The sequence below is a fragment of the Orbicella faveolata genome, unplaced genomic scaffold (genome assembly GCF_042242905.1).
Source record: "Orbicella faveolata isolate gen_17 unplaced genomic scaffold, um_ofav_v1 contig_1, whole genome shotgun sequence".
NCBI lineage: Eukaryota > Metazoa > Cnidaria > Anthozoa > Scleractinia > Merulinidae > Orbicella > Orbicella faveolata.
The window spans coordinates 39,115,153-39,142,500 of NW_028301536.1; the positions used below are offsets into that span (position 1 = coordinate 39,115,153).

Below are 27,348 nucleotides of genomic sequence, written 5' to 3' on the forward strand. Positions count from 1 at the left end.
TATGTTGTTGTTGTTGTTTATTTTCAGTACCGTGATGCAAACATAACTTGTGCTGCTAACAGGATACCGTTTATAATTGTAGCATTAAAATACGAAATATTAATACTTTTATTACATTTACAGCAAACCATAATGACATTGAGTAATTTTACTTAGTTTATGAATCTTATTTATTTACACCTCTCTGCTACGAAGAGACTTTTAAATGTGAATGGGAACCATGCCAATTTTATTTGTAAATTAGTAATTAGTCAGACTTAATTGTCTCGATGCCAGAATTTCCTTATAAATAGCGTTCAGCGCTTTACAAATTAAGTCAATCCCCGACGGATGTTGTAGAACACCCCAGGGGTTTAGATCTCCCAACCACCTGGGTAAATCTTGGTCTCTTCTTCAATTTCTCTTCTGAGCTTAGGTATTTTTGAGCATCGGGCGACCTACAAAATAAAACATAACATTCCGATGAATTAAATTTGTGGGTAACAACGTACACAATAATAGGGAACTTGAGCACGCGCGTTTTTGAGAGGTGGACGGCAACCGGAAGAGAAGATTTCGCTTGCTAGGACCGATGGTCTCCCAGATTTTTGATACTACTCATTTCTAATGAAGAAAAGATACTTAGCAATGTGAATATGGTTGTGTGAGGACAAGTTAAAAGTGAAAGTAGCTCACTTCCGGCTACCGTCCGTGTCTAAAAGACGCGCGTGCTTAAGTTCCCTCAAGCAAATACGTAACTACTGTTCAAAATCGCCCTGTACACTGTGAATAAGTTTACGCATAAGAAACATACGCAGACGTAGAAAGGTGCTGTTTAAACATGCTAAACGAAGTGCCTTTTGTTTGGTTTCAAACAAAGGGCGCTAATTATCAACATCTTACCGCCTGTAACACCTTAACCTTTTTTTCCAGTCCTTAATTCCTCTTGTAACGGTATACAAATGGATAACCAATGTATTTCCCTTGCAGATTGTGAAAAATGCAGCTTCCCTCGCTATTTTACGTCAATCATATTTACTGGTCAATGACGGTAAATTTACTATCTATCTATCTACTTACATCTTCACACGGCTGATGGCATCTGCCATTTCTTTAGTCCTCTTATGATTATTTCCTAGTGTGGAACTCAACATGTTATAGCCCTAAAGAGTGAACAAAAGCATTTCTAAATCTCACATTAACATGAAAAACCGACTTGGAAAAGAAAAGTTTTAACATAAGACACACGGGTTCTCAAAAGGTATGTCATTAGCTGCCTTCACAACAAGGCATTTGAGGAAACTTTCAAAAGATTCAAACCTAGGGATCACGGGAAACTTTATGAGTTATGGTCTCGTTGATTATTCAGCATCAGAATGGCTACACTGATCCACCAATGGAAACTGAAGTATGAAAATGTATTAGATGCAAAAGACATCTGCTGGGGAAACAGGTGGTCACAAACTTTTCAATAAGAATTATAATTCCCAGAATCCCACTCCATTGAAAACCCTGATGTTAGCCTTAGTAATGAACAACAATGCAGCCAAACATGGTGTAATGAATTACCTTGGTCAGCCATTTCAAAGCTTGTTGTGTACGTCCTTGTTTAAGTCTAATGCTTCCCAGCATCTGATATGAAGCAGCCGCCGGCTCACTTGGGTCACCATACAACACTACTTTAGCTTCTGCCACTGATCTCTGAAGGGACACAGCGTCTTCAAGACCACCATCACGGACTAACAGACGGCTCAATTCATCCTGAGTGGGTTGAGAATTAGGAAACAATTTATTTCATATTTAATATATAATTATGTTATTTCTTTATTATTTCTTTGCCATTCAAGAAAAACATATATGATTGCATTTGTGAAAACCGTGTCAATGAAAAATGCGTTCCTTTGCACAAAATGACCTACAAAAACTTGGAGTACGTGCATTTAAGTTACTTGGTGCAAATGAATCCTAGCGAAAAAAAGAGCAGGGAAGGGAAGATTAGAGAGTGGAGGAAAAAAAAGACTGTATATGATATGCTTCTGATTTGGGTTAATACATATATCACGTATAGATTCCAAAGACAAATTGGGTTTTGGGAGGGCCACGAGTTTATCAGTCAATGACTGTAAAGTGTTTTTACCCTCATTAAATAAAGTTACTTACTTACTTACTTACTTTCCTGGGTTTTTTAACCGATCTATTCAACAATTTAAAAGCTCTCTCTATCCCCTGTAATAGTAAACACTGATGGCAGGACACTAAGGTTAGAGTTTCAATAATAATAGAGTAAAGTTCTGGTGAACAAACCTGAGCCTTGATAGTTGAGTTGTGGTAAGGTCCTTTGTGTTTCATGTATAAAGTAATGGCATCTTCAAGGTATTTCTTTGCTTTGTGACCATTGTCATTGTCAGTGATGTAACCAGAGGCCACAACAAATGAAGAGTCAGCAACTTCCACTGAATCTTCTCCAAATCTGCCACACAAAATAAAATAAATTGCGAAAATTAGAGAGGAAGCCACATGCTGCTTTTCATGTGGGTCCTCCATCCTGGTCGAAAAATAAAAACTAGTGAGACAATCTCAGATAGTGCAGAGTGTAATTACGGCTCTGATGCAGTAGTCACATATGTCCTTACCCATGCCGATCTCTCCCTTGGTAGTCAACTAGACCTTTTCCCCTTGCAGAATATGAGCAGACAAAAACTTGATAAGACGTAATCTTAGCATTGTATAAGTTTCATGTTTGTATTTTCTTTCAAGGCCCAAAAATAACTTACAATTACCGTTTGTCAAGACGGCTTTGAATTTTATTGTGATGCTTTACGCTGAGTTTCAGTCATTTTAAATTCAATAATATGCAGAAGTGGCAAATATGACAATTCTATTTTTCACTCCAACGTATGTAACGTGATACTTTTGTTTTCCTCGCCGAGCTATGCAACATGATACCCTTGTTTCTTCAATAATAATAATAATAATAATAATAATAATTAATATTTCTAAGGCGCAAATTAACATGTGAATATGATCAAATGCGCCTAACAAACCATATGAGTAATATAAATTAAACGATGTGCTATGAATAGTGTGATAAATTTAAAACTAAAAATATAAGAAGGATGTGTATTTTTTTACTTACTGCTGGAGATAAATGGAATAACGCTAAATATCTCATGAAAAATCGAAGAGGGACGATTTCGTTTTACTCCAAACGGAAATTTTCATTTCACAGAAAAACAAGAACTAATCTAATTATCAAGTAGTCACGTCCAGTCACGGAATAGTTCGTTCTTATTCACGTCAAACTAAAATACAATGCTATCGATTAATACAACAGAGGAGCAGACTAGGGGCGTTTCAACGAGTAGTATTGAAGGTAGAGACCGAAATTATATTCTACATCGGTGAGAGAGTCACCTCAGAGACTGATGATATTAATTGGCGGTTTCATTAAGTGCCACGGAGTCTGCGGCAATATTTGCGAAGTTCTTGTGTCACAAATTTATTAGTTTTACATGTAACTAACGCGGGAAAGTTTCGGCTGAATATAAACTTTTTGCTCCCTTCATAGAAGTTGAAATAGACAAGCCGCTAGGCAGAAGCATTCTTTATTTGAACCCTGGCAAACACGCAATACATAAAACAGCTGACGACATTTCTTGAATCGAGCTAAGGGTGATTCCAGATGATACGCAGTCACAGTAGCGTTATTTACACTAGAAAAGGGAGAACTGACGTTACCTGAAATACAGCTGCTGTCCCTGGTCAAAATAGTTCAGTTCTGGCCCTCTCTCTGTCAAGCAACGCTACAGTGGCGTTGCGTGACAGAGAGAGGGCCAGAACTAGACACTGAAGGCTAAGTTATCTGCGCATGCGTTTCAAGAAAATTGATTTTGTTCTTAAGAGAATAGCACCACTAGGATAGCAAGAGATTTGCGAAAACATATATAGGTTTGTGACGTTATCACAAAGTAACGTAAGTATGATACGTTTTACATAGTAAACAGAGGTACCTACCCCACCTCCTTATCACAATGTTAATTAATTAACTGAAATTAATTAATTAAACAAACATTAAAGTTTACACCTCATTGTGTTAGTAGCTTAGCAAACAGCAGCCCCCTAAACCATCCCAATAGTGCACTCTGCACTAATGACCCCCATTACATTAGAAACTACAATGGTGGACAAAATTCCTTGGGACACTTGCATCATTGCATGAATTATCTGTTCTTTAAAAACGGAGTTTGAAAAAGCACTTTTATCCTTTTCAAAATTCGTTTCTGCCCCCCCCCCCCCCCACCCCATACAATGTTGAAACCCTGGAGAAATGTTCAACATTGTAGGTGGGGTGGGGGGAGGGGCTGAGCAAGTGTAGTTGAATTCACGCGTGACTGTTTGTTTGGCGCGTGTGAAAAAGCGCCACAAGTGCAAATTTGTCCCAAGACTTTTGACCATGATTGTAGACAATGAACGTCGTTTTCTCTAAGGTTTCACTGTGAATCACAGTAGACTAGAGTTCTTAAGCTTAATTCATCATTTCTAAGCAGTAATACACAAAATAAGAAAACAATTTCAAAGTCTTTATTTCTGAGATGCTGATGATTTACCTTAATTTACTGATGTCATGAGCCTGCAAAAAAAGTTTTGTTGCCCTTTCATGACTGGATGCATCACCTTGACTGCTTTCTGCTCGTGCAAGACATTGATAAATAGGAATCAGTTCTTTGCTGTCTTCTCCATAATGTTTCTGAGCAACTTCCAGTGCCTGCAAATATACAGTAAACAAATGATGACAAAATGTCACCAGTGGCTTTATAAATTTTTTGCTCCAAAAAAGGGGGATATATATATATATGGCGGATAATTAATCGTAGTTGTGTATTCTGTGTTGCAAGGCTGTCCAGTTGGCTATTTACAAAACATAGTCAAGGAATTGAACTCAGGACTATTGAGACCAAATCCAACAGCACTTAAGTCAGGAAGGAGGTCTTGAATCCCACAACCATAACTTGCTGTTGACTAGAAATTTACACACACTGTAACATTGGAGGTCTGGGACCAAACAAAATAATCAGCATAAGCAAGTTCATTTCTGGACCTGTCTGTTCTTCATGTGTTTCAAATTTTATTTAAATCAGTTATCATTACAAAATGCATCAACTAATTAATTACAGTCAAATAATACCTTTTCAAAAGTCTCCAGAGCATACCCTGGTTTATGTGCCTTAAGGCTGACACGACCAAGAGACATCAATATTTGAAGCCTTCTGTCTGGGTCTTGATACTTAAACCCCAGTTCCTCTCTTTCTCTTGATACTAGTTCTGCTTTCTTTAAACTGTGCTCTGCTTTCTGGGTGCTGTGAAGGATGGACAGAGTCTGACTAGTAAAGTTATATTTTGTAAGCTCCATGAATTGTAAAATCAGATGCCTTAAGGGGTAGGTTAAATCAAGAGGATTAACTGTTGAGAGCAGCTGTCAGTGTTTCAGTCAATACCAACATGTAGTAGAAGAACAGTTTAGAAAGGTTAAACCTGCATGAGGTAGGGAAGGGCATAACATATATTGTATTTCCAATCCTCTTTGGATGGGATGCTACTTCATTACCAGGTTACCCAGGTAACCATTAATATACCAGGGTAGAGAGAGGTACTGTGTGTTGCATAAGAATGCAACACAATGAACCCAACCAGGGCTCTCCCCAGACTACTCAAACAGGAGTCAAGCGCACTAAACATTAGACAATACACCTCCAACTGTATCACATTTAGAACAGTGTTGAATATACAACCAGTCAAACAAATGGTCAGGGGAAGAAGAATCGGTGTATTAATAGATAAATAAAAAAATTAACGGGAATTTGCAGTGGCACATCCCATGGAGAGACTCTTTGCCCACTGTTTCCAGATTGAGTTGGAACAATTTTAGAAGTGCCAGTTTTTGTGGAGGGAGGAAAACCAGAGAACCGGGAGGAAGACCCTCAGAGCAAGGCGAGAACCAACTACAAACTAAACCTACGTCAAGGATTGGAATCTGGGCGACATCAATGGGAGGGAAGTACTCTCACTAACCACTATGCCATCCCTGTTCCCCTGATAGGATGTAAAAATGTCACAAGATTGGACTCTAACAACTAAAAAACCTTTTTAATTCTTACTTACTTCTTCATGGCAACATGCGCCTGTCCCATAATGAGATAAATTAACTCCATGACAGGTAACACATCAGATTTATCATAAACCTGTCTCCCTTGTTGTTTGGCAGCATCTGCTGCAAGCAATACATCACGGGCATTCCCAGCATGAAGTAGGGCTTGTTGAGCCAAACCTGATAATATGTAGAAAATGTAGAAAGGGATTTAATCCCCCTTTCATTACTTCTGTCATCATGTACATTCAATGTTTTTGAAATTATTTTCTATGTACAATGTACATTAAATAATACACCACATTCCTTTTGCATTTTGATTGGTTCTTAATTATGATCAATTGGAGGATGGATGCATAGATGATGTCATTTAACATATATTTGGCTCCCTTCATATTAAGTAATCGGTCAAAGAAGACGTCAAAAAGTGGTTAGAAAATCAGTGCCAACTCAGCTATCAACTCGTGTTCCACTATTTTGTTCTTAACACATTTTGACATCATCTGTGATCAATTACCTGGAATCTATTTAAATAGATGTCAAAGCGCTGTTAAACTATGTTTTATAAACACTTTTTTTAGCCTTTAGGAGTAATAAAGTACTGCTATATGCATTACAGAATTTACACTTTAGAATGTACAAGAAAGTAACATCTTTTCGGGATACTTTGAGCAATGAAATGAACCAAAAGTGTAACATTATGAAACTAGGCTTCACCCTATTTATTTACAATCAATTTTGTACAATCATCAAAAAATGCCTTATAATATGATACAGCTCCTTTAAGTGCCCTTTGCATGTAACCTCAAAATAACTCCAGCCAGATTTTAGTCACCAGCTGTTCATTTAATACTGGTTGAATTAACAAGATTCTACCTAACTGTCCTGTAATTTACTTTGTCTGTACACACCTCTTTGTTCAAGATATGCTTGGGACAGCTTGGAGTAAGCTTTTGCCAACTTCCAGTGATTATCTCTGTACACAATTCTAGTCAAAGCTACACAACGAACACGATCATACACAGCTCTCTCGTCTCCCATTGTGGCAAATTGCTTTGCTTGTCTCCTGTAGTTTTTTAACAATACCTCAGGTGGAGCTAAACCTGATTAAAGTGAACACATTACATACTTGGTAAGGGTGAAGTTTGTTCCCAGGGATCATAAGGATCAGTCCCTATATGTTTATTACTGACAGGAAACACTTATATGAGGCAAGTGCAAACCAGTAATCACTCACCATTTTGGTTAATATATATTTTTTTAATATTTAGATAATAATTAAACTTACACTACGTTTTACTTTCCATTTCACAGGAAAATTTCTCAAAACATAATTTACTTGGTGAGTTCTCCTTTGCATATTTTTATCTTTTAGGGCATCCAACAAATTTGGCACTAAAATACAGCTTTGCGCTTCAGAAAAAGACAAATACAGCTTCCCTTTAGTAACACATACTACACCTTGCACAAAGCAAAGTAAAGTAAAGTAAAACTTTAGTTAAGTAACAGTGTAACAGATCAAGTTACAAAGTAACAGATCGAGACAGACTGGTTTCTAATTCAAGATGGTGCCCGGGAAAAACTGTGATCAGACTGGTTTAATTTCAGTGCAGACAAAGTAATCTGATTTTCATTTTATCACACAGCTAGCTTTGAAAGTCTCTTGATACCACTTTGTATTCAAAACCACCACGTTATTATTTTTCAGAGACAACTCACAAAGAACACTCAACTTGGCGTAGGGCTGTGCTCTAGAAGTGCCCGGGTGCCACAGGCAACTAAATTTTGACTTTGGGTGAGTGGAAATACTCACTTTTTTTCATAAAAGCTTAAATGCTGGACACCCAGGATTTCATGGTTGGGAAATTTTTCAAAATTTTTCTTAGACCACAGCCATGGCTTAGAGATAAGCGATCTATAAATAATTTGTACTTGCCAAACAGGAGTCAGTTGTCAACACTATAACTACAAACCTTGAATATAATCTGCAGACATGTTGGCATTTTCATGTTCTCCATGATCAGAATCATCTGAAGAAGAGTATCTTTTCACTGAAATTCCCATTTGTTTGGGTCTGCTGCCTGATGCAGATGGAATATGGATAACACCTGGAATGACATTTTTCTGCCGTCCTGCTTGAAAGTCAGCAATTTGTTATTGTTAGCTATAAACAAGATATACTCAGCTATATACAGCTCATATCTTCCAAGTAGGGCAGCTGAAAATTTCAAGGGACATAAAATTTGTTCAGTAAAAGCAGCCAGCATTAAGCTAATAAACAGATAAAAGATTAACTAAAATTATTCAGTTCTACCTTGACAACAAAATTTGTGGAAAAGTGCAATAACTGGAGTCAAAGAATATCATAACAGTGGGAGTGGGGGGGGGGGGGGTTGGAAAGTGTGCAACTTGAAATGGATGTCGTGATATAAGCAGAACACGATATGTGAAAGTTACTTACAGAAACCTTTTTAGTTTACTGTCCAATTACAGCAGCTCGTAATCAACCAAAAAACCGCTCGTTCTCCCATTTGTGTGATCAGTCGTGAAAATATTTAATGTGCATGTTAAGAACCAATCACATTCAAGAATGCTCTGATCAAATTAAAACTGCATTGCATAATTTACTACTGAAAATGCCTAGTTTTCTTTCTTTATTAAAAAATATAATATTGAAGAAAAAGGATAAAATAACAACCAAACCTGAAAGATCGAGCTCTTCGCTATCACTTGGTGTGTCGGTCCTGCTGAGACTCTCGTCACTTTCTGCATGAACAGCAGCTGAAGGCACCTCAAGTTCCATCAAGATGACCAAGATCATCTGTCATACTTTGAAACGCATTTAAATCTTCCCAAAATTCAACAGAAGATAGTGACCACCAAGATAAATTCAAAATTGTTCTGCCTCCACGAAAATCTACTTATTACAAGGCCTAATACATTGTCACAGGAAAACACAACCGCGCCATTTTTCCAATGTTTTCTGTTCGCGAATTGCATTCTGGGAACACAGCTCGTCGTCGTCATAGTAACTAGCACCCGCCATTTTGACGTGCAACAGTTGGTGAAAGAAAGTTCACCAAATTTTGTTTGAAACCCAGAGTTATGCCTCAACCAGAGGAGCCGATTTATTGTTCGCAGCAAATCAATATTCCTCCCGAATTACCTGACATTCTTAAACAGTTCACTAAGGCTGCAATTCGTACACAACCGAAGGATGTTTTGCAGTGGGCCTACGCGTAAGTCAGTCCTTCAGTCTTGTTTTCTTGCAAGTGTTTATCTCGATTGTCGTTCTGTCTTGTCTTGATTTGGAATAATAACCTTACAGAGATGGTTTTAAAACAGTCCCTCGACTCTTGCCGATATTGCTAGAGGTGTCAGTTCATTCATCTTCTAAGACTTGAGTCAATAATGTAAGGTTAAACCTTGTGCATGGTGTAAATGATCGATGATCGATGATCTCGCTTATTTCCAGTCTCTGGGCATGGAAATTATAAATAACTGAATCATCTAGGAGGATATGGACAAAACATACATCCTCGGTATGATATCTTTTTAAACAAATTTATATCGAATGCTATTAAAATCTCTGAAGCAGACAGGTAGGTTGATGCCTATAAGGATAGGGATTCTACCAGAACTCCAAAGTCTGTGAAGCTTAATTTTCTATAGGCCAGCCACACGTTCCAAACTTGCATCGCGTACCCTGGAAGGTGTAGTGGCCAGACAATGGTTAAAATGTTGCTTGTCAGGTCAAGCAGGCTGGTTTTGTTTACTGGGCTGTCTTTTTCTGTTTGAAAGGAAATATAATATGTCTATACACAACACAGGCTAGTGGCTATTGCACCATAATAAGATTAATTTCAGGCAAACTTGAAAATTGGGGCTTTTTTGAACCCTGATACTATTGGTTACTTAATGCTAGAAACCAGTATTCTGTCAGGCCTTTTATTCTCGGTAAGTGAGGATGGTCAATAAAGAAACAGGAGGGGAATCTGGGAGAGAAAAAGGAAGAGGCAGATTGTTTCTTTCACTAACTTGCTTTTTCAATCATCTCACTGACCGAGAGCCTGGAACAGGCTACCGTTATCCATACGCTCCAACAGAAGGTTTTTGGATTTACATGTAAGTATCTGCCCTCTGGAAATTCCTGTTTACTGGTAACTTCTTGCTTTTCTTTGGAAACTTTGGGAGTGGGTCTGAATATTTCTTGAAAGGATACAAATTCATGATTTTAAAGTCAAATGGTGATGTGCAGTATTGACCTCTGCTCTCTTGATTTGGAATTGTAGGTACTTTGATGCTCTCTCCAAAGGTGAGACACCCCCAGTTAAAGATCGCCTTGAGTTTCAGTTAGGGCAGCCCATGGAAAAACCTCTTACTCAAGGATTACTAGCAGTGTTGCACAAACAGGTATCAATAATAGGTCCGCAGTGCGTACATGTGTGGTTTACAAGTTATACCTTTAATTAGGATAAAACTCAATTATCATGAAAAAAAAATGAAAGACACTACTAAGATTTTCAACTCGAAAGGTCAGTGATTGATAGTAGAAGGTGAAAATATGAGGTATTTTAGAGAATAAGGTGCTACTACAGAGAATCACAAAGTGTGCTCATGTGGGGATTCCAACTATTTACCGTAGTTTTATCATACCAAAGGTTACGATATGGTAAATGAGATACTGCTGTATTGTACCACAAAGTACAAGCTCACACCATATCAAAGCATAACCACAATAGCTCTAAATTGAGTGGATTCCCAAGAAAGCCTAAATCTTTTCATGAAGCCCACAAATAATTAACAGTTATTCCATGAGTGTAGGTTGGATATGAGACAATAGATAGCCAATGAGGCATGCAACATTGAGTTGACTATAATCATTTCATATCCAACAAGCACGAGTGCAATAATTGTTTTTATTATACACTGTAGTCACAATCTGTTTTCTCATATGCTAAAAGCCTACAGTTAGTTCTGGGAAACAGTGCAACCTACAGATTATTCACTAATCTGCTAGTGGGTTAGGGAATAATCCATAGGTTGCGCCGCAATGCGTGATTTCCAGGAGCAGTGTCAAATTCATGTAAGAACATGGCTTGTTGAAAATAAACTGTGTTTGGTGTGATAATGCATTTGTCATTACTTTCTTTAAAACAATGTCTAATAAAACAATTATGAGATTTGGTTTTTGTGATAACCAAAATAATCAAGGTCTCAGTTAGTGTTATCAGCCTCAGCCTTCGGCTTCAGCTGATAACACTTACCTCGACCTTGATTATTCTGGATGTCACAAAAACCTCATCCAATAATTGTTTATCAAAATTGAAATATACATATAAACTTGCCATGTATTTGTAGAGCATGGCATAATTCCTGAATGATATACTAGTATTACGGCTAACAAGCCATTGAAAACTCAAATTGTATTATGCAATGATCCAGTTTTTAACAAAACGGATTGTATATATGGCTAAACAAATAATTATTTAAATAAAACAAATCCATACATCACATTAATTTATGGTAAAAATATATTCCACAAATCGACAGCTTTACAGTCAATTGATCGTTGAATGACCTCTTCCGTGACTTACATTTGTAAACAAGTAATTCCACTAATTCCATCCAAATGTAAAGTGATGAAATATAATACCCTCTTGTTTCCGAAAGTCTTGAGAAGACGTCTGTGATTTATATTGTTTTCAAACTCACGTGGTACTGTCTTTGAATTTGTGGTCATGTGAAGAAGCGTACCTACTCAAAAGGGTAAAAATATATTCCGCAAATCAACAGTTTTACAGTCAACTCATCGTTGAATGACCTCTTCCATGACTTACAGTTGTAAACAAGTAATTCCACTAATTCCATCCAAATGTAAAGCGATGAAATATAATACCCTCTTGTTGCCGAAAGTCTTGAGAAGGCGTCTGTGATTTATATTGTTTTCAAACTCAAGCGGTACTGTCTTTGCATTTGTGGTAACCGATGGAGACATTTTAAACTTCTGATGGTTCAAAGCAATGATTAGTGCGCCGTGGGACACAAGACCATGTGACTGACTCTCGTAGGCAAATAAATAAATAAATCTGCCTATGGCATAGTGTGGCTACACACTTTGTGTAAGCCACAAAAAACTACTACACGTTTTATCAATAATTGATAAACGTGTATTGAAGGGGTGCATGGAAAAAGGCCCTAAGTGACTCTTAATCTCATGTCAAATTCTCCTTTTCTGTACAAGGAGGTAAAAAGGAATTTGCGTGGAGAATCTCGCAGTCTATCAGATGTCACTTAGGGTCTTTTTCCATGCACCCCTTCAATTTATTTATTTCGGCGTGTTAGTGTTATCAAAAGTAGTACATGTACATGTTAGCTGCTAGTTCTCCAACATGAAGAGAAGATCGAGTTAATTTGCGCTATTGTACTCATCGGCATTCAGTTTTTTTTTGTTTTTTTTTGATACCGGTAACTTGTTTATGAAAGAAATGTAATTGAAGTTTATATATTTTTCAGTTGGGTGGAAAGCCTATCATAGAGTTGTCTTCCTTAGAAGAGAAATGGAAACATTTGTCACTTCCTAAAGATACTTTGGATGAACTTCTGCGGTAATAAAACCATACTACAATATTACATGTACTTTAAGTTTTATTATCTTTCGTTTAACTAATGGAAATTTAAACTGTTGAACATGACAGATACCAGAGGTAACTACCGGTAATTGATGACATCAGTGAATTGAATGAGTAATCCATGGGTAATCTACATGATTGTATGGCTGATGAGTTGATAAGTCATTGATTATTGTTGCTGATCAATGAGTAATCAAATGATAATTATTGATAGGCCACAGAATGTTCAGTCATCCATTAGTCATAATCAGTATCATCAATGAATAATCAATCCATCGACAAGTAATCAAATGGACACAAAATTTTTGGTCATCAGTTAAACACCAGTTACTCATTGATCATCACCAATAATCAATGACTAATCAGTTGATTACTGAGAATCAATTACGCATCAAATACTCATCCATGGCATTGATCATTGATTAGTCACATATGCCAAATAACAAAAAAGATGGATGTATAGTAATAAAATTTAACAAAATAAGTTTTGCTCTGCCACTGAATTGTCTAGCTGGCTTATCTTACTGTGGTACTTAATGTAAAATGTAATAATTCACGGTTTCAATTATTTTTCTAGGATGGGAAGTTTTGCTGAAGAGCTCAAGTGGCTTCATTTTCTTGCTCTTGCTTGCAGTGCAATCAGTGAGGTGAACAATTATATGCACAATCATCAAGCATAGATCTATAAAACAGTGAATCTTTAATTTTTTGTGGTTTTAATTATATGTGGAACTTTTTAACAGGGTTTTCTCAGAAGAAGAGCAATTCTTTCTTATTCAAAGTCAGATACATATCTTGAAAAAATCTTAAGAGTAACTGTCACACACAGGGCTTCTATACAGCAATTTTCATTGGATCTTGGTGCTAACAGAAAACCCTGTGTTTGGCCTTTCCTCCCAGAAAGGAAACATAACTGATGAGTGTAGATTCCATCTTGAGTATATTTTGATAAATACTGTAGCTGATGGATAAGGGAATAATCTTAAAACATACTTGCCTCACAATATTTCATTCTGATAATAAAGCATAGCACCACAGAGATGTGAATAATGCGATACCTTTTGGTTGGTGGTATGTTGGGAATTATATCTGACAAATTGTAGGCTCAAACTCCAAAGCAAACAATTTAACAGTATTTAATGAACAACCACATAATCTGAAACTAAAATAAAAATTGAATTTATGGTGAAGAGGCTAGACCCAAAACTCCAGTAACAGTGGCAAGGTCAATCCTAAACATGGCAAGAAATTACAACAAGATGAAAAATCTGGAAAATGATGACAGCAAGTTCAAGCATATGTGCAAGCACATTCTGGGTTACAATTGGCTAAAAGAAAATCATGTGAAATCATGCGCAAGGACAAAACATGTACATTGTACTAAGGCAAAAGGGGTGAGTTCAGAATTCAAAATTGGTAAAGTTCAAACAGGTATTGATCATGAGTTAATGTTCTATGAACTGTGACTGAGTGCAGTGTCATCCTTCTATCAAGATGACCATCTTCACTTCTCATACACAACACTTTTACATTACTCTTTGAGAAGAGTAATGGGTCATGTCAAACATTTCTTGACAAATAGAAAGAGGACATGTCCACTTAACTTTAAAATGCAAAAGAAAAGAAGAAAAAGGAAAAGGTTGTATGTAGATGGAAAAATTTGAGCCTAGGATGTTCTGCAAATGTGGGTTAGAGGAAGAGACAAAAATATTAGGAATTTAGCAAGACAGATATTATATTATGCTCTCTCAGCTATTATCCTCAACTGTTCTTTCTTTCAGAATCTTACATTGGCAATGAAAACAGTTTGTGAGATTTTAACGACTGATCTAGAAGGAGGTCCTGCACGAATTCCATTCTCACTGTTTAAGGAGCTGTATACATACCTGGCAGAGATTGATGGAGAGATAGCTAAGGAACATGTTGACACTGTCATTGAACATCTCAACTATGATGTGTGAGTAGTGTTTCTGCCACTCAGCACAGTGCATGATAAACAATATGACCAGGAGCTAACTACAAACACCAGAACAAACAATACAGTGAATGTCTAAATTTTTTCTCTTGAGGAGAAAATATCTATTTACTTCAACAGTACAACAAAACTGTCTGTTCCGCTTAGTACTTGTACTAGAAATTACAAATTATACACAAATGTGGTATCTCAAGGATTTGCTAGTTAAAATTTTTTGAAGGGGTAGTTATTGTCACTGATTCACCTCTGTGTTAGTTTTTTAGGTTTTTTGGAAGGCAGCCAGATGAGTGCACAGATTACACACAGTCATTATATCCCTCTAGGCAGATAACTGCGCTATTTAAAATCATTTAGACTGTTTTTCACTTTTTCTTTCAGCGAAAAACAAGATGGCCAAGTTTCCCCACGGAACTTTATGAGTGACAGTTGTCCGCCATTGTCACCAAATGAAGGCTCATGAGAAAAAATGGCATGAAAATGTTTTGGTTTGTATCACACCTGGAATATCCCTCTGTTCGTCCTAATCATGTTCAACAGGAATTGTCTGTTTCATTTCACTGGAGAATTCTGAAATATGTTTTATGTTCAAGCCATACACTGATTGTCTTTCCTACAAGTACACACATTAGAAGGAATAGCAGCTATTTGTTACCGTCCAATGTATTCTCGCTAAAAAAAAAAACGGAATATGTAGATACAAAAGTGAAGTCCAAAACCCGCCTGGTGATAAAACAGAGATATTCAGTTATTAGCTACTTCCTGGTAGAAACTTTCTCAAGCGGAAGCTTATAGAAATCTGTAAAAATGACTTGTACATATATCCTTGTAATCAAGAAACAAATACAGTATTTCTGGTCTGTAGTATGTTTATCTTTGATTATTAATCAACCTAACTTTTGGTGATTCAAAAATAAAGTGACTGACGCTTCGACAACCAAGTGGAAGTCATCTTCAGAGTCAAGTGAAAGCTATTTGTCAGCTGATGGTGTTTTTCAAACTGACCAATCACTTTCCACGGACCACACTAACACCCGGAGATGTTTTCCGCTCAGGTTATCGAAACGTCAGTCACCAACAAGAGTTCTTTTCAGAACTACCCTTACCCAGACGATCACACCATACGAACTACTGATACGCCTGGGTTCAAACCATTAAGAATAAGAAACCAGTTGAAAATTCCCGTTCTAACTGAAAGCGCGAGTGCCCTTATTTGACTTAACTTTGTTATTTCGTCGATTTAATTCGGCAAGAACTTGTTCGCGCAAAGCTCGACACTGCAAACGCGTGGCATCACCTGTTCTGTTGAGTAAAGCACGCAATGACGAGTGGGCGAAACGCGAGCCGCAGTCTCTGGCTGAGTATTAAGTATTCGCCACTTGTGTGATTTATAGCAAAACATGGTTAAGTCTTAAAGCTTACATCTGTGAGAAGTTGGTTTCAAAAGAGCTTTATTGTTAGTTTGAATTCTGTGCGTTGTTTGATTGACAAAAAAAGTATATTTTAAATTAAGGACGGTTCAAGACGGTGCCTAGAAAATACAAAGGTCTTTTTGTCAGATTACGATAATGTGGAAAAAGCAGATCTAAGCAAGGGCTATTGGAATCCACAAAGAAAACCGAAGGTAGCCACGCATTTTTCCGAGGTAACTCTGGTTATCTGGGAAAACTTTATGACTGTACACTCTTTATTACACGTTTCTTCACATCAAGTATATCAACTCAATTAAAACAGAAACAATGGAGAGCGCCTAAGCACCATACTACGGCTACTCCCATGAATGATCTACTCCTAAGAAACTAAGTAAACAGGGATGGCGGAGCGCATTTGAATAGTGGGGGTGGGGGGTGGGGGCTTTCAAGCGAGCGCCAGAGGCACTAACTTGTAGGGGGTCCGGAGACATTTGTAAAATTATTATTTTATGTATTTTTTGCTTGAAATTGCCCCCGGCTCCGCCGTCCCTGGTAAATATATGACTTACAATATATATAACATCAGTAGATGACCCCAGAGGTATGATATTAAACATGTGATATATTTCAGGGCCCACACCGGGAAGACTATTTTAAAGTGGTAGGGCTAAAAAATCTGGCTAAGACAAATAAACACTAAGGATCACCGCTCCGCCGTTTTGTTACTTTCATGTGGTAAAATGCATGCATTATCCAAGTCATCCAGCCATCTCGAGCCCTAAAAGAAACCCTAAAAAGCAATTGGTACAGGGCTGTAGCCCTACCAGACTTTGCCCATCCGCGGTCCCTGTAGTATTACGTAGCTACAGCTCCGTCCATCTGAGTCTACCATGGCTCAACCAAGTCGATTAGTACTGCACTACGTGGAAACTTGGGAATGAAGGTCTCTACCGCACCGCCTGCAGATGAGGCTGATTGATGCGTTGCTTTTGAAGCAACGAGCCTTCTGTACCTTTATAGGCAAGTTATTGCTTTGAATTTATCTTTCCGTGTGGCTGACTCAGGTAAACAAGTAATAATAATAATAATTACACGTTTATATAGCGCTAATACTATGAAATATTCAAAAGCGCTTTACATATAAAAAGAAGCGAACACACTAAAACAAAGTTCTATAAAAAGTATAAAATGTGCTAAGAAAACAATGCAAACAATGCTTCTGATATGTAAAATGGTTTTAATGTATCGTTTAGAAAGATAACCGATAACGTAAAATAGTCAGTTCCAATTTAGCGGTGTGTTTACCAGTGTTACAAACATTATCATCGATAATATCAACCTCAACACCTTACCGATCATTTGTTTTCTCATTTTAAAGGAATTCTATCTCAGTCACGACATTTTGAGTTACTCTGGCCACGTAAAAAAGGGATACATGCTTTGCATGTGTATCTATGGTGGTTAAGTCTTTGTGTATGGTTCATTTTGCTCCTTTCATTTGTGCATCTGCCAATTCTCTATTTCCCAGTTCCCCATAATTCACTCTGTTTGCCCCCGGAAATTTCCATAAATTATTACTTTCAAATTGTTCTTGGGAGGTCTGCATATTCCCAAGAGCATTTCACAACAATAGTTTATGCAAAGTATTGGGGGCAAACAGAGTGAATTATGGGGAATTAGAAAACAGAGAGTAGTCTTGTCCGACCCGGTCCTGGCTTTCTCAGTGCCACGGGTTCAAATTTGACCTGCCCATACTTCAGGACTTGTCCGTTTCCAGTGCGGGGCAGTGCTGGTGACAAGTGCGTCTTTTAAAGCTCACGGAAATCAAAGTCACTTCCCATGCAAACCGCAGGGTTGTGTTCCCCCCTACATGACGCCAAATGATGTGTGTTTTTCACTATTTGTCGATGTTATTGTATGTTCCATAACAATAATGGTTGAACACATGAAAGTGAGCTCTCGCGGTCAGTTGAATTGACAGAAACCTGAAAATAGTAGTTTACTAAGATAGAAAAACACCAAAGAAATAATAATAAACCATAAAGGACCGAGGATGGTATAGGGGAGAATAAATCAACACGGATTACAGACGACGAATTGAAAAATTTAGGCTAAATGTTTCAAGATACCCAAACCGTGTCGTAGATCCTTAGAGTCTTCCCTGATGAGTAGGATTTCTGCCTTCCAGCATAACGGTCAAGGTCGGTCAGAGTAGAGCAGAGAAGTTATATCCCGAAAAGAAACTATATATATTCTTAGAAATTACAATGTTTTTCTACTCAATGTCGTTTCATATGGACATAAATACAGTTCTGTTTCGTAGACCAACAAAGAGTTGGTCCACTCATCAGTTAAATTCCATATACACTGTAGCATCGCTAGGGTTTATATACATCAGCAGCATGATCGTTACAAAATTCAAACTTAAAGAACAATAGTAATATACATTTGTAAGCTTATGATTGGTCCTTGAGGATGCGGTTGAATTTAAGAAACAGACCTGTATTAAAGTCCATATGAAACGACATTGAGAAGAAAAACATTGTTATTACCGCTCCATTATTGCTGAGCACTATTCTGGATTTATCAGTGAACCTAACCTGAAGTCATATTCTTAGTTATTATATGGCCAGCGCCGTGAGCGGGCAAGATGAATCAAATCATGCGCTGTGATTGGCTACCCGAGCGGGCAAGATGGAGCTATCTTGCCCGTTCGGGACTACCCGCCGTGTCCCGCAAGAAAATGTCCCTGAAAGCCATTTAATAAATCCTTTATTGACCAAGCTTGTTCGGCCAAGATGGTTGGATATTGGCCTCGTCCTTTCTTTGCGAATTTATGGACCTCGACACACGCAAAAAAAGAACTTGGCCAATATCCAGCCATCTTGACCTCACACTTGCTCAATAACCCATACAAATGTTTTGTATGTTTTGAAATTATATATATTTTTAGAATATACTAGAGCCGAGGATTACTTGTAAACTAGCTGATTAGCTAAGCGTAACTCCGCGTTAAATAAAGTATCGTATCGCATCGTATCGTATCCCGCTAGCGCTAGTAATTATCGCGCTTACCATCGTCGTTTTGAAAAGTCCCGCCTTTTTGCAACGACAGGGAAAACCAATCAGAATTTGACAAATATCCATATAAATCAATAAATACCCAGAATGCCTCACGCGCCAAATTTCTAAGTCAATTTTCAAAATGGCTTCCGTAGAAGCTTTGTATGGCGTAATATCCTTATTGTTTTTATCTAGTATATCTTTAGCTTCAGTACCCAGTGAGCGTCATGTTAAATTCCAATATAAACATAGTTTTAAAGGGCCACATCTAGTGAATAAAGATGGAGCAATTCCGTTTTGGAATCACGGTGGAAGTAAGTATCCATTGTTTTGTCAAGTGAATTCTTAGGCTTCAACAGTACACGTGTACGTGGAATTTTTTAATGGATTTTTGGGTGAATTACCGTTTTTATGATTTTCTCTTTAGGCGCTATACCTAGTGATGAACAAATTAGATTGACTCCTTCAATGACGAATAAAAAAGGTTGGTTTATTTCATATCTTTATTTTACTGAGCAAGCTGTAGCCGGCTTATGTTTCTTGATTAATAAATGTAAGCTTTTAAACTTATATGTTGTCACAGCTGCTTGCAAAGACGTTTAATATACGCTAACTTATCGAATCTTCGTGTCTCTCATGTTGAAACGGAAATCTGTTGAGGATGTTGACTGAAACTGTAGATGTATTTGTGAACAACAATATTCCCCGTTAGTGTGGTTAAGTTATGACGTATTTTAATAGTTAGAGAAGATCACGGCGAAACTTGTACACAGCTTTGTTTTCGGGAAGCAGAAGCCTCTATCTGCAATTTACTCTTTCTAGATTCGCATAAATGCTGGTTTGCATACGCACTAAGCAACATACATAAGCACGGTAAGGTGCTTTTATTAGTGCCTTTGTTTTCCTAACAAAAGGTGCTAATTATCAACATCTTACTGCGTCTGCATGCACTGCTTATGTACTACTGAAAGCAAGCCTTGACTGTCTATAGAAACGACAGTTTATAGTTAAAGGACAGTTTATTTATAGTTATAATAAAGTTTCCATATAACGCGTGCTCTGATTGGCTGAAACAGCGTGCTTTATCAGAGAACAGAGCACGGGTTGATGACAGCAAATTGGCTTCCAAATTTTTGCTTCGGAATTTTGACAAATTTGACCCAAATTAAACATCCCCTGTGACTCAGACAAATGCAGTGAAAGCGAGCTATTTTTCTGCAGTAAGTATGGCTCACAGAGACCATTGTTAGCAACAGCAGTGTTAAAAGTGTACTAAAATAACAAGTTTTGCTAGATTCCCACCGACAAAACATGTACAGCTGTAGCGAAATAAACAAATTCTCAACCTAGACAGTGCTTCGCTAGAGACATATTTGTTATGAAGGCAGAAATTATACTAAGAAGTAAAACAATGACAGAAAACAACAATTGAACTGTCTCTGTTTATGATGAGAAGCTTTATTTTTGTAAATTTACAATTAAAAATGCTCATTTGCTCAAACAACACTTACATGCAGTGTAGTAACGCTCGTTCTCCGGTCATCTCAGCGAAGTAGACGGACGAGTGATCAGTGAAAAACTTGCTCTGATATTCTCTTCTGTGCTCGGAGTAGAACCAGTGGGAGCCATTAAGTCTTTCTAACTTTTATGCTAGTTCGGGCAATCTTGCTGCATGCGGCTACATGCCGTAAATAACTGTAGCTCCTTTCAAATTCAACTCGGCATTTCGCATTTTCATCCACAAGCTTTGAGCTCCGTGTTTCGTATTTCAGCTTTTTACGATATGGCCAATGGGCCGGATTTTTTCCCGCTGCCTAAATTTCATTCCTAAAAGTTAGCGGTAATCGTCAATCTTTTGCCTTTTTTACACATCCATCGACGATTAGTCAACGCAAGTTTATCTCTGTTCACTTTAAAATGGCAAGGAAAGTCACTGTAAGTAAATTCAATTGAGTGTTTTGAAGTTGTGAGAGTTTGCTTGGTTGTTTGTAGCTTGGTGCTGTAATGGCATGTAATCCTGTGTTTCTCTCGCCGTAAAATTTAAGTCAATTTCAGTTGAGTTTACCTCCCTGATCGTTGCTGTATTTAGAAGAATTTCTGTGGAATACACTTAATGAATTTCCTCGCTTTCTGCTATTCAATTAATGGTAGAAAAGTGACAAAGTGATTTTAAAAGCAACGACTGACAGAAATTGTTTTTGTAGTAAAACTTCAAACTTTGCACAAAATTTCACACCGCAAAAACAATTTTGGAGAACTTAACTGGTGAAATAAATGCAACTAACACAAAGTAGTTCGAAAAAAATCTGTTTTTTAATACATCTTTTTTTGTGTACTATCTGATTACTCGCTTGTTGCCGAGATTTTTTACAAATTGTTAGTAGACGGCGCGCAAGCCGATTCAATGACAAGAGTTGCGTAAACAAACCCATTTGTAATCTGTAAAACCAATTTACTGCAGGAAAAAAATAAACATGTCATTTGCCGGCTTATGGTCGGTCCGTATGGTGAAAAACTGCGACCTCGGGCTTGAAAATGCTGCCCTCGGCCTGCAGCCTCAGGCAGCATTTTCAAGACCTCGGTCACAGTTTTTCACCATATGGACCTCCCAGCCGGCAAATAACATATATTTATGTTTTACTGTACTGACAGTAAGGCCCAGTTCAGATGCCTAACTTTTCATGAGCCAAACTTAAATATTTGAATTTGGACCAACCCAAATTATCAAAAGTACACCTGTTGATTCAGACGTCAAACTTAATTCGTCAAAATTTATTTAGTTTGAACCAAATCATATTGAAATGTCAGCGATTTTCAGGTAAGCGTAAACTAAGTAAAGACTTTATTTATACCGCAAAAATGGTTGTAAGATATGCTCTAATGATTTATGTGTTACGTTCAGCACATGAAAGTTTGATATCTGAATCAAAGCCGTTCCAAAGCAGAAATTCCTGGCTGAGCTAGGCGGGAAGAACGGCTGAGCCATTCCAATTTCAAATAGCTGTTCTTAACTGATTCAGGTGCCAAATTTTTCATGTACTTAATTCAACGTGTTAGGCTTGGCTCATGAAAAGGTTGGCGTCTGAACTTGGCCTACAGTAAGAGATAAATACCAGAGACAAATTCATCCACAGAACGTAGGTCATTTAGTCCCCAAGTCAATTAGCCCCTAGCCTGTTAGTCCCCAAACAGAATTCGATTAGCCACCAATCTAAAGTTGATTAGCCCCCACATAAGTCAGTTAGCTCCCAAATAAAACTTGCCTTTTGAACCCAGTAAATTATTCTTCCTGTCAATATGACAAAGTTTAGTAACCAAGTAGCCATTATTATTAAGGGAGGAAGGGAGAAGACTCTGGGAACAAGTTTGTTTTTGTTTGTTTTCTTGTCAGACCATGACTGTGGCCTGACAAGAATGAAAATTAGGTTCGAGTTAGTAATCTGATTTACTGTTTGATGTAAAAAGACTCAGGTAGCATTTGCCATCAGACAATAGGCCATATTTGTACTCTCTGTATTGGACTGGAATTAGCTTGCAATGGATGCTCATGTAGGGAAATATCATTAAAAAGAGATTAATGTCAATTGCATTGGAAAAGACTTCCCACATTATCCTCAGTTGCAAGTTAGTTCCAGTCCAATATGGAGAATACGAATATGGCCTATCCTTAGGACTTTGCTGTGATCCTCAACAACACAAGCAAGACATTGGTCAGCCTGATTCGTTTATGTCAGTGATTAGTGGCATGTGAATCCTTCAGATGAATGACATGGATTTTTTTTTTGACATTTATTATCACCAAGACATTATAAAATATTGTTTTCTCTCATCAGGCTATGTATGGACAAAAAGTACTTTCCCCCATGATTGGTGGGAAGCAGAGATAGCCATTAAAGTAACTGGCAGAGGAAGATTAGGTGGAGATGGTGTGGTAAGATAATATTGTTACAGTTTTACAGTATTTATCAACAGGTCAGTTAAGTTGTTATGATGTCGCATGTAAGGGTACGTGAGAAGTATAAATTCCAGACTGGATGGCAAGGTGAAAATCTGTTCTACTACCGGCTCAAAAACTTTCCTAGCCGTGCAATTAAAAGGAATGAAATAAAATAATAGGAATTGAGAGTCAAAGACAGTATCACAAAAGATGGACCGGCTAAAGTTCTGCGAGATACTTTTTTTAACGAATCATTCACCTCCCATCATGTACAAAACCAGAACTACACCATCCTGTACTGTGGCTTATCAATGGTTATTTTAGTTAGTTTGTAATAGCCTCTGAGCAAAAGTTTAAAAATATACATTCAGTGCTTCCTTTAAGAAGAAAATCCTTTAGCCTATCATTTGGCCTTATTTTACTTTTTTTAGTATTAGTATTAATTAATGTTGTGACACAGTGAGTGGTTGCCCATCCACCACTTTCACTGACATGGAGGTGAATAATTGTTTTAAATTAGTAAAATTTAAAACAAATACAAACACTAGATAATCTTAAATACCATTAACAATAATATTATTTTTGATTGCACATTTCTGCTACATGTCTGAACTTTCGTTACGAACAGTCCACTGTAACTCTATCTATATTGTAGGCAGTACTATCTCTTATACATTATGTGTTTGACAATACTTATATGTATTACCTTGCTTATTTAGGGTAACATTGATTTTTTGTTGTTGTGACTCAGGCAATTTGGTATACAGAGACTGCAGGTGTAGAGGGCCCAGCATTTGGAAATAGTAACACATGGAAAGGTCTTGGTGTTTTCTGTGACTCATTTGATAATGATCAACAGGTAGGTCACTTGGTGTGATGTTTACATGAATTATTTAGTCATATCAAAATAAGAAAGATAATGAGAAGTTGTCAACCAAGGTTACTGGTGGGCAACAGCTATGGATATGTTTATCACACAGCTCCATGGCAGGCTGTGTATTTCACATTAAAAAGCGTAGCTTGCTTTTATTACTAGACTTAGTACACAAGCTTGAAATATAGTGTAAACTAGTCTAGTGTAACAAACCTCTGGATGTAACAAAGTTGAACAAACCTTGCTTGTAAATTCTGTTCTTGTTTTTTTTATTTTTCAGGGAAACAATCCATTTATTTCAGTAATGCTAAATGATGGAAATCAGATTTATGACCATAACAAGTATGTGCAAATTCCATTATTTTGTACTTTATTTTGAAAGTACCAAGTTTTAATTAATTACCCAAATTGTTCATATTTTTTTAGTTTTTTTAAGCAGATCTTTACATCATCTTTTACATGGTGTGGAAATATCTATCCTAACATTATTTGTTTTTCGTAAATATCTATTAATTTCCTGTTATTATAAGCAAGTCAACCAACATTGCTGACCCAGTCTTTAATATCTTATATGTGTGTATCAGTACTAGCCTACATGTACCATGTCATCACAACTCTGTCATAGTGTAATTATTATTTCAGAGCGTCTTTTTTTTTATTACTTTTTTTGTACTTCAGCGAGTCAAAGCCAGCAATAATACAGTACATTTACAATAATCGCTGACAACAATTTATTGTTTCTTAGAGATGGACAAGATCTCCAGCGTGGTGGTTGCTTACGAGATTTCCGAAATCGTCCCAACCCAGTTAGACTAAAACTTCGCTATTATGAAAATGTCCTCACAGTAAGTACAGTAACTGTTATTGCTGGCACTGTTCAATTGTAGTAATTAAAAATAAGTGTAAAATAAGGAGTTCGTATAGTGTGATCATCCAGGTGAGTGTAGTTCTGAAAAGAACTGTTGTTGGTGACTGACGTTTCGACAACCTGAGTGGAAGTCACCTTCAGAGTCGAGTGAACAGTGTTTGTCAGTTGATGATGTTATAAGTCTGGTCCGTTGAACATGATTGGTTAGTATAGCCATGATGGTATTGACTTTACATGAGTCTTTCAGCCAATACCATCACGGCTATACTGACCAATCATGTTCAATGGACCAGACTTCTAACATCATTGACTGACAAACACTATTCACTTGACTCTGAAGATGACTTCCGCTCGCATTGTCAAAATGTTAGTCACCAACAACAGTTCTTTTCAGAACTACACCCACCCAAACGATCACACTATACAAACTACTGATACTCCTGGGTTCAAACCATTTACTATATAAAATAAGAAGCTGGTCCATATACTTATGAGACGTTGCAAAATTTTTCATGTGTTGATCACAAGTAGCAATTTAGGGATTTATTTTACATATACTGTACATACTTCTTGAGAGGCAGCGAGAGAGGCAGTTTCCTCAAACTACATGTTTTGATCAGTCAGTTATCAAGTCAAAGCAATAGAAATCCCTGCAGTGTTGCTGAACAGTGGAAGTTTTCAGCTAAAATATCTTTTAAACACCATCAGGGTATGTAGTAATTATTTCACCTTTACATTAGGAGAAATCCCTGCAGTAGATGTTTTCAGCTTAAAAAGCTCTATTTGTAGTTGGTACTTATTCACCTGGGTGCTGATTACGTTTTAGTTATGGGTTCATATGGGCATGAGCACAAGAGCAGAAGACTTTGAGCTTTGCACTCGACTGGAAAACATTACCTTGAATAAAAATGGCTTCTTTGGTGTGTCGGCAGCGACAGGTGGCTTAGCTGGTAAGTAAACCACAAGTAATGGAGATACATTCTATTGCAGTCTCCATTTAATGTCTGTCTGTGTCTGGTAAATGTTCAGTCAAATATCACACATTGAAAACTGTTTTTGCTTGATATATGAATGATTGTTGAAACAAGTATGACTTCTCACTAGAAACATTTAATGACATAGAACTGGATAATCTTAGGTCATGCTATGGTTCAAATTGTTAGAGGAGACTGGCAGGGGTGGGGTGGAGTACTGTAATCATGACGTTGCCATACTTGTTATAGTTGACAAATGAATGTATTTTTTGTCGGCAGATGATCATGATGTGTTATCATTCATTACTCACTCACTCACACCACCCAAGGACTCACAGGTAATATAGCGACCACTAACAACTGTGACTTATACACCTTAAACACCATCAAATCACACAGCAAGTTTCCATGGCAATTCAGTTTTGTGTTTTGTCACATCAACCTGCCTGAGATATTTGACAAAATCTGTGTGAGCTTCAGTACCTTTCTTTTCTGATATGAGTACACCTGTCACATTGATTCCAGAAACCTAATAAAAACAAAACAGTTTGGAACAAAGCTTGAATTGTATTGTAGAACTATGTCTGAGCCCTGTAGGAGTTCACTGTTTTGTTGCACATTTTATTATTAGTATTATTATTATTATTATTATTATTGTTGTTGTTGTTATTGTTATTGTTATTATTACTAACTACTATTATAATTATTTATTTATTAATTTTTTAATTTTTTTTAAAATTTTTTTCAGACTGAAACTGGAATGAGTGAAGAAGAGCAGAAGAAACTTGCAGAGCAGTATGAAGAATATCAAAAGAAACTAGAACAACAAAGAGAAGAGTAAGAACACATTATCTAAAATGATTAATATTTTATTATGGATAATAACATTGCGAGCTTATTGAAGTCACTTTGTCTTTTCCTTACAGGTACAAGACTGCCCACCCTGACAAAGTAAAGAGTCCTGAAACAGAGGTGACACAAGTGTTGCTTGTTTGATTGAACTCCAGAAATGCTGAAATAATATAAGATGCTTTGTGTGAGCAGTTATTGTTATTGACCGAAAAACTGCTAACTGCACAAGTTAAAAGCATCTCAAATTCTTAAAATTCTTGTTTACAGGGCTAGCAAAAAACTTAAAATCCATCTTGCCCTTCAGACAAGTAACTCTCAAATTTTGCTTGCCCTGGGCAAGTCTTAGTTTACATTTTTTTTTTTACTTAGTTGGCAGATGACTTTTCTGGGTCCTTGCCCATTGAGCAAGTGAGAATGAAAAGAATGAAAACGACCGGACAGCACTTTTTTCGAGCCCTGCTTGTAATCCTCGTGACTCTATAGATCGTCATGTCAAGGGTCATAGCCAGAAAAAATTATCACTGAGGCAATGTTATCTGTTTTTTTTGTTTATTTGCTAGCAGTGTTTTCCTTTTCTCCTTCAAAACAAAATGTACCTATCAAGTTAATGAATCAGTTATGAACTCTGCTAAGGTTTTTC

General features: G+C 37.1%; 3 protein-coding genes across 3 annotated transcripts in view; 2 read left to right on the plus strand and 1 right to left on the minus strand.

Moving 5' to 3' along the window:
- LOC110057281 (tetratricopeptide repeat protein 23-like) lies at positions 1 to 9,101 on the minus strand. Its single transcript, XM_020763873.2, has 10 exons — positions 8,828 to 9,101; positions 8,098 to 8,256; positions 7,036 to 7,227; positions 6,139 to 6,304; positions 5,165 to 5,336; positions 4,587 to 4,744; positions 2,284 to 2,449; positions 1,549 to 1,740; positions 1,060 to 1,142; positions 1 to 437 (listed from the first exon to the last, which is right to left on the minus strand). The coding sequence occupies exons 1-10, from the start codon at positions 8,943 to 8,945 to the stop codon at positions 317 to 319; spliced, it is 1,527 nt and encodes a 508-aa protein (XP_020619532.2). The 5' UTR covers positions 8,946 to 9,101; the 3' UTR covers positions 1 to 316.
- A 57-nt stretch (positions 9,102 to 9,158) lies between these two features.
- On the plus strand, positions 9,159 to 15,592 carry LOC110057282 (ropporin-1-like protein). The gene is made up of 6 exons (XM_089275915.1): positions 9,159 to 9,363; positions 10,417 to 10,537; positions 12,641 to 12,732; positions 13,334 to 13,403; positions 14,538 to 14,713; positions 15,110 to 15,592. Exons 1-6 carry the CDS (start codon positions 9,230 to 9,232, stop codon positions 15,189 to 15,191), a joined length of 675 nt encoding a protein of 224 aa, XP_089132041.1. The 5' UTR covers positions 9,159 to 9,229; the 3' UTR covers positions 15,192 to 15,592.
- A 3,697-nt stretch (positions 15,593 to 19,289) lies between these two features.
- Positions 19,290 to 27,348, plus strand: part of LOC110057262 (protein ERGIC-53-like) — a 15,293-nt gene continuing 7,234 nt past the window's right edge. The window contains exons 1-10 of the mRNA XM_089275924.1: positions 19,290 to 19,517; positions 19,631 to 19,687; positions 23,037 to 23,134; positions 23,892 to 23,999; positions 24,295 to 24,356; positions 24,760 to 24,859; positions 25,709 to 25,832; positions 26,136 to 26,194; positions 26,605 to 26,693; positions 26,783 to 26,828. Of these exons, the coding sequence (XP_089132050.1) occupies positions 19,346 to 19,517; positions 19,631 to 19,687; positions 23,037 to 23,134; positions 23,892 to 23,999; positions 24,295 to 24,356; positions 24,760 to 24,859; positions 25,709 to 25,832; positions 26,136 to 26,194; positions 26,605 to 26,693; positions 26,783 to 26,828 (915 nt within the window). The 5' untranslated portion in view covers positions 19,290 to 19,345. The remainder of the gene's footprint in view (positions 19,518 to 19,630; positions 19,688 to 23,036; positions 23,135 to 23,891; positions 24,000 to 24,294; positions 24,357 to 24,759; positions 24,860 to 25,708; positions 25,833 to 26,135; positions 26,195 to 26,604; positions 26,694 to 26,782; positions 26,829 to 27,348) is intronic.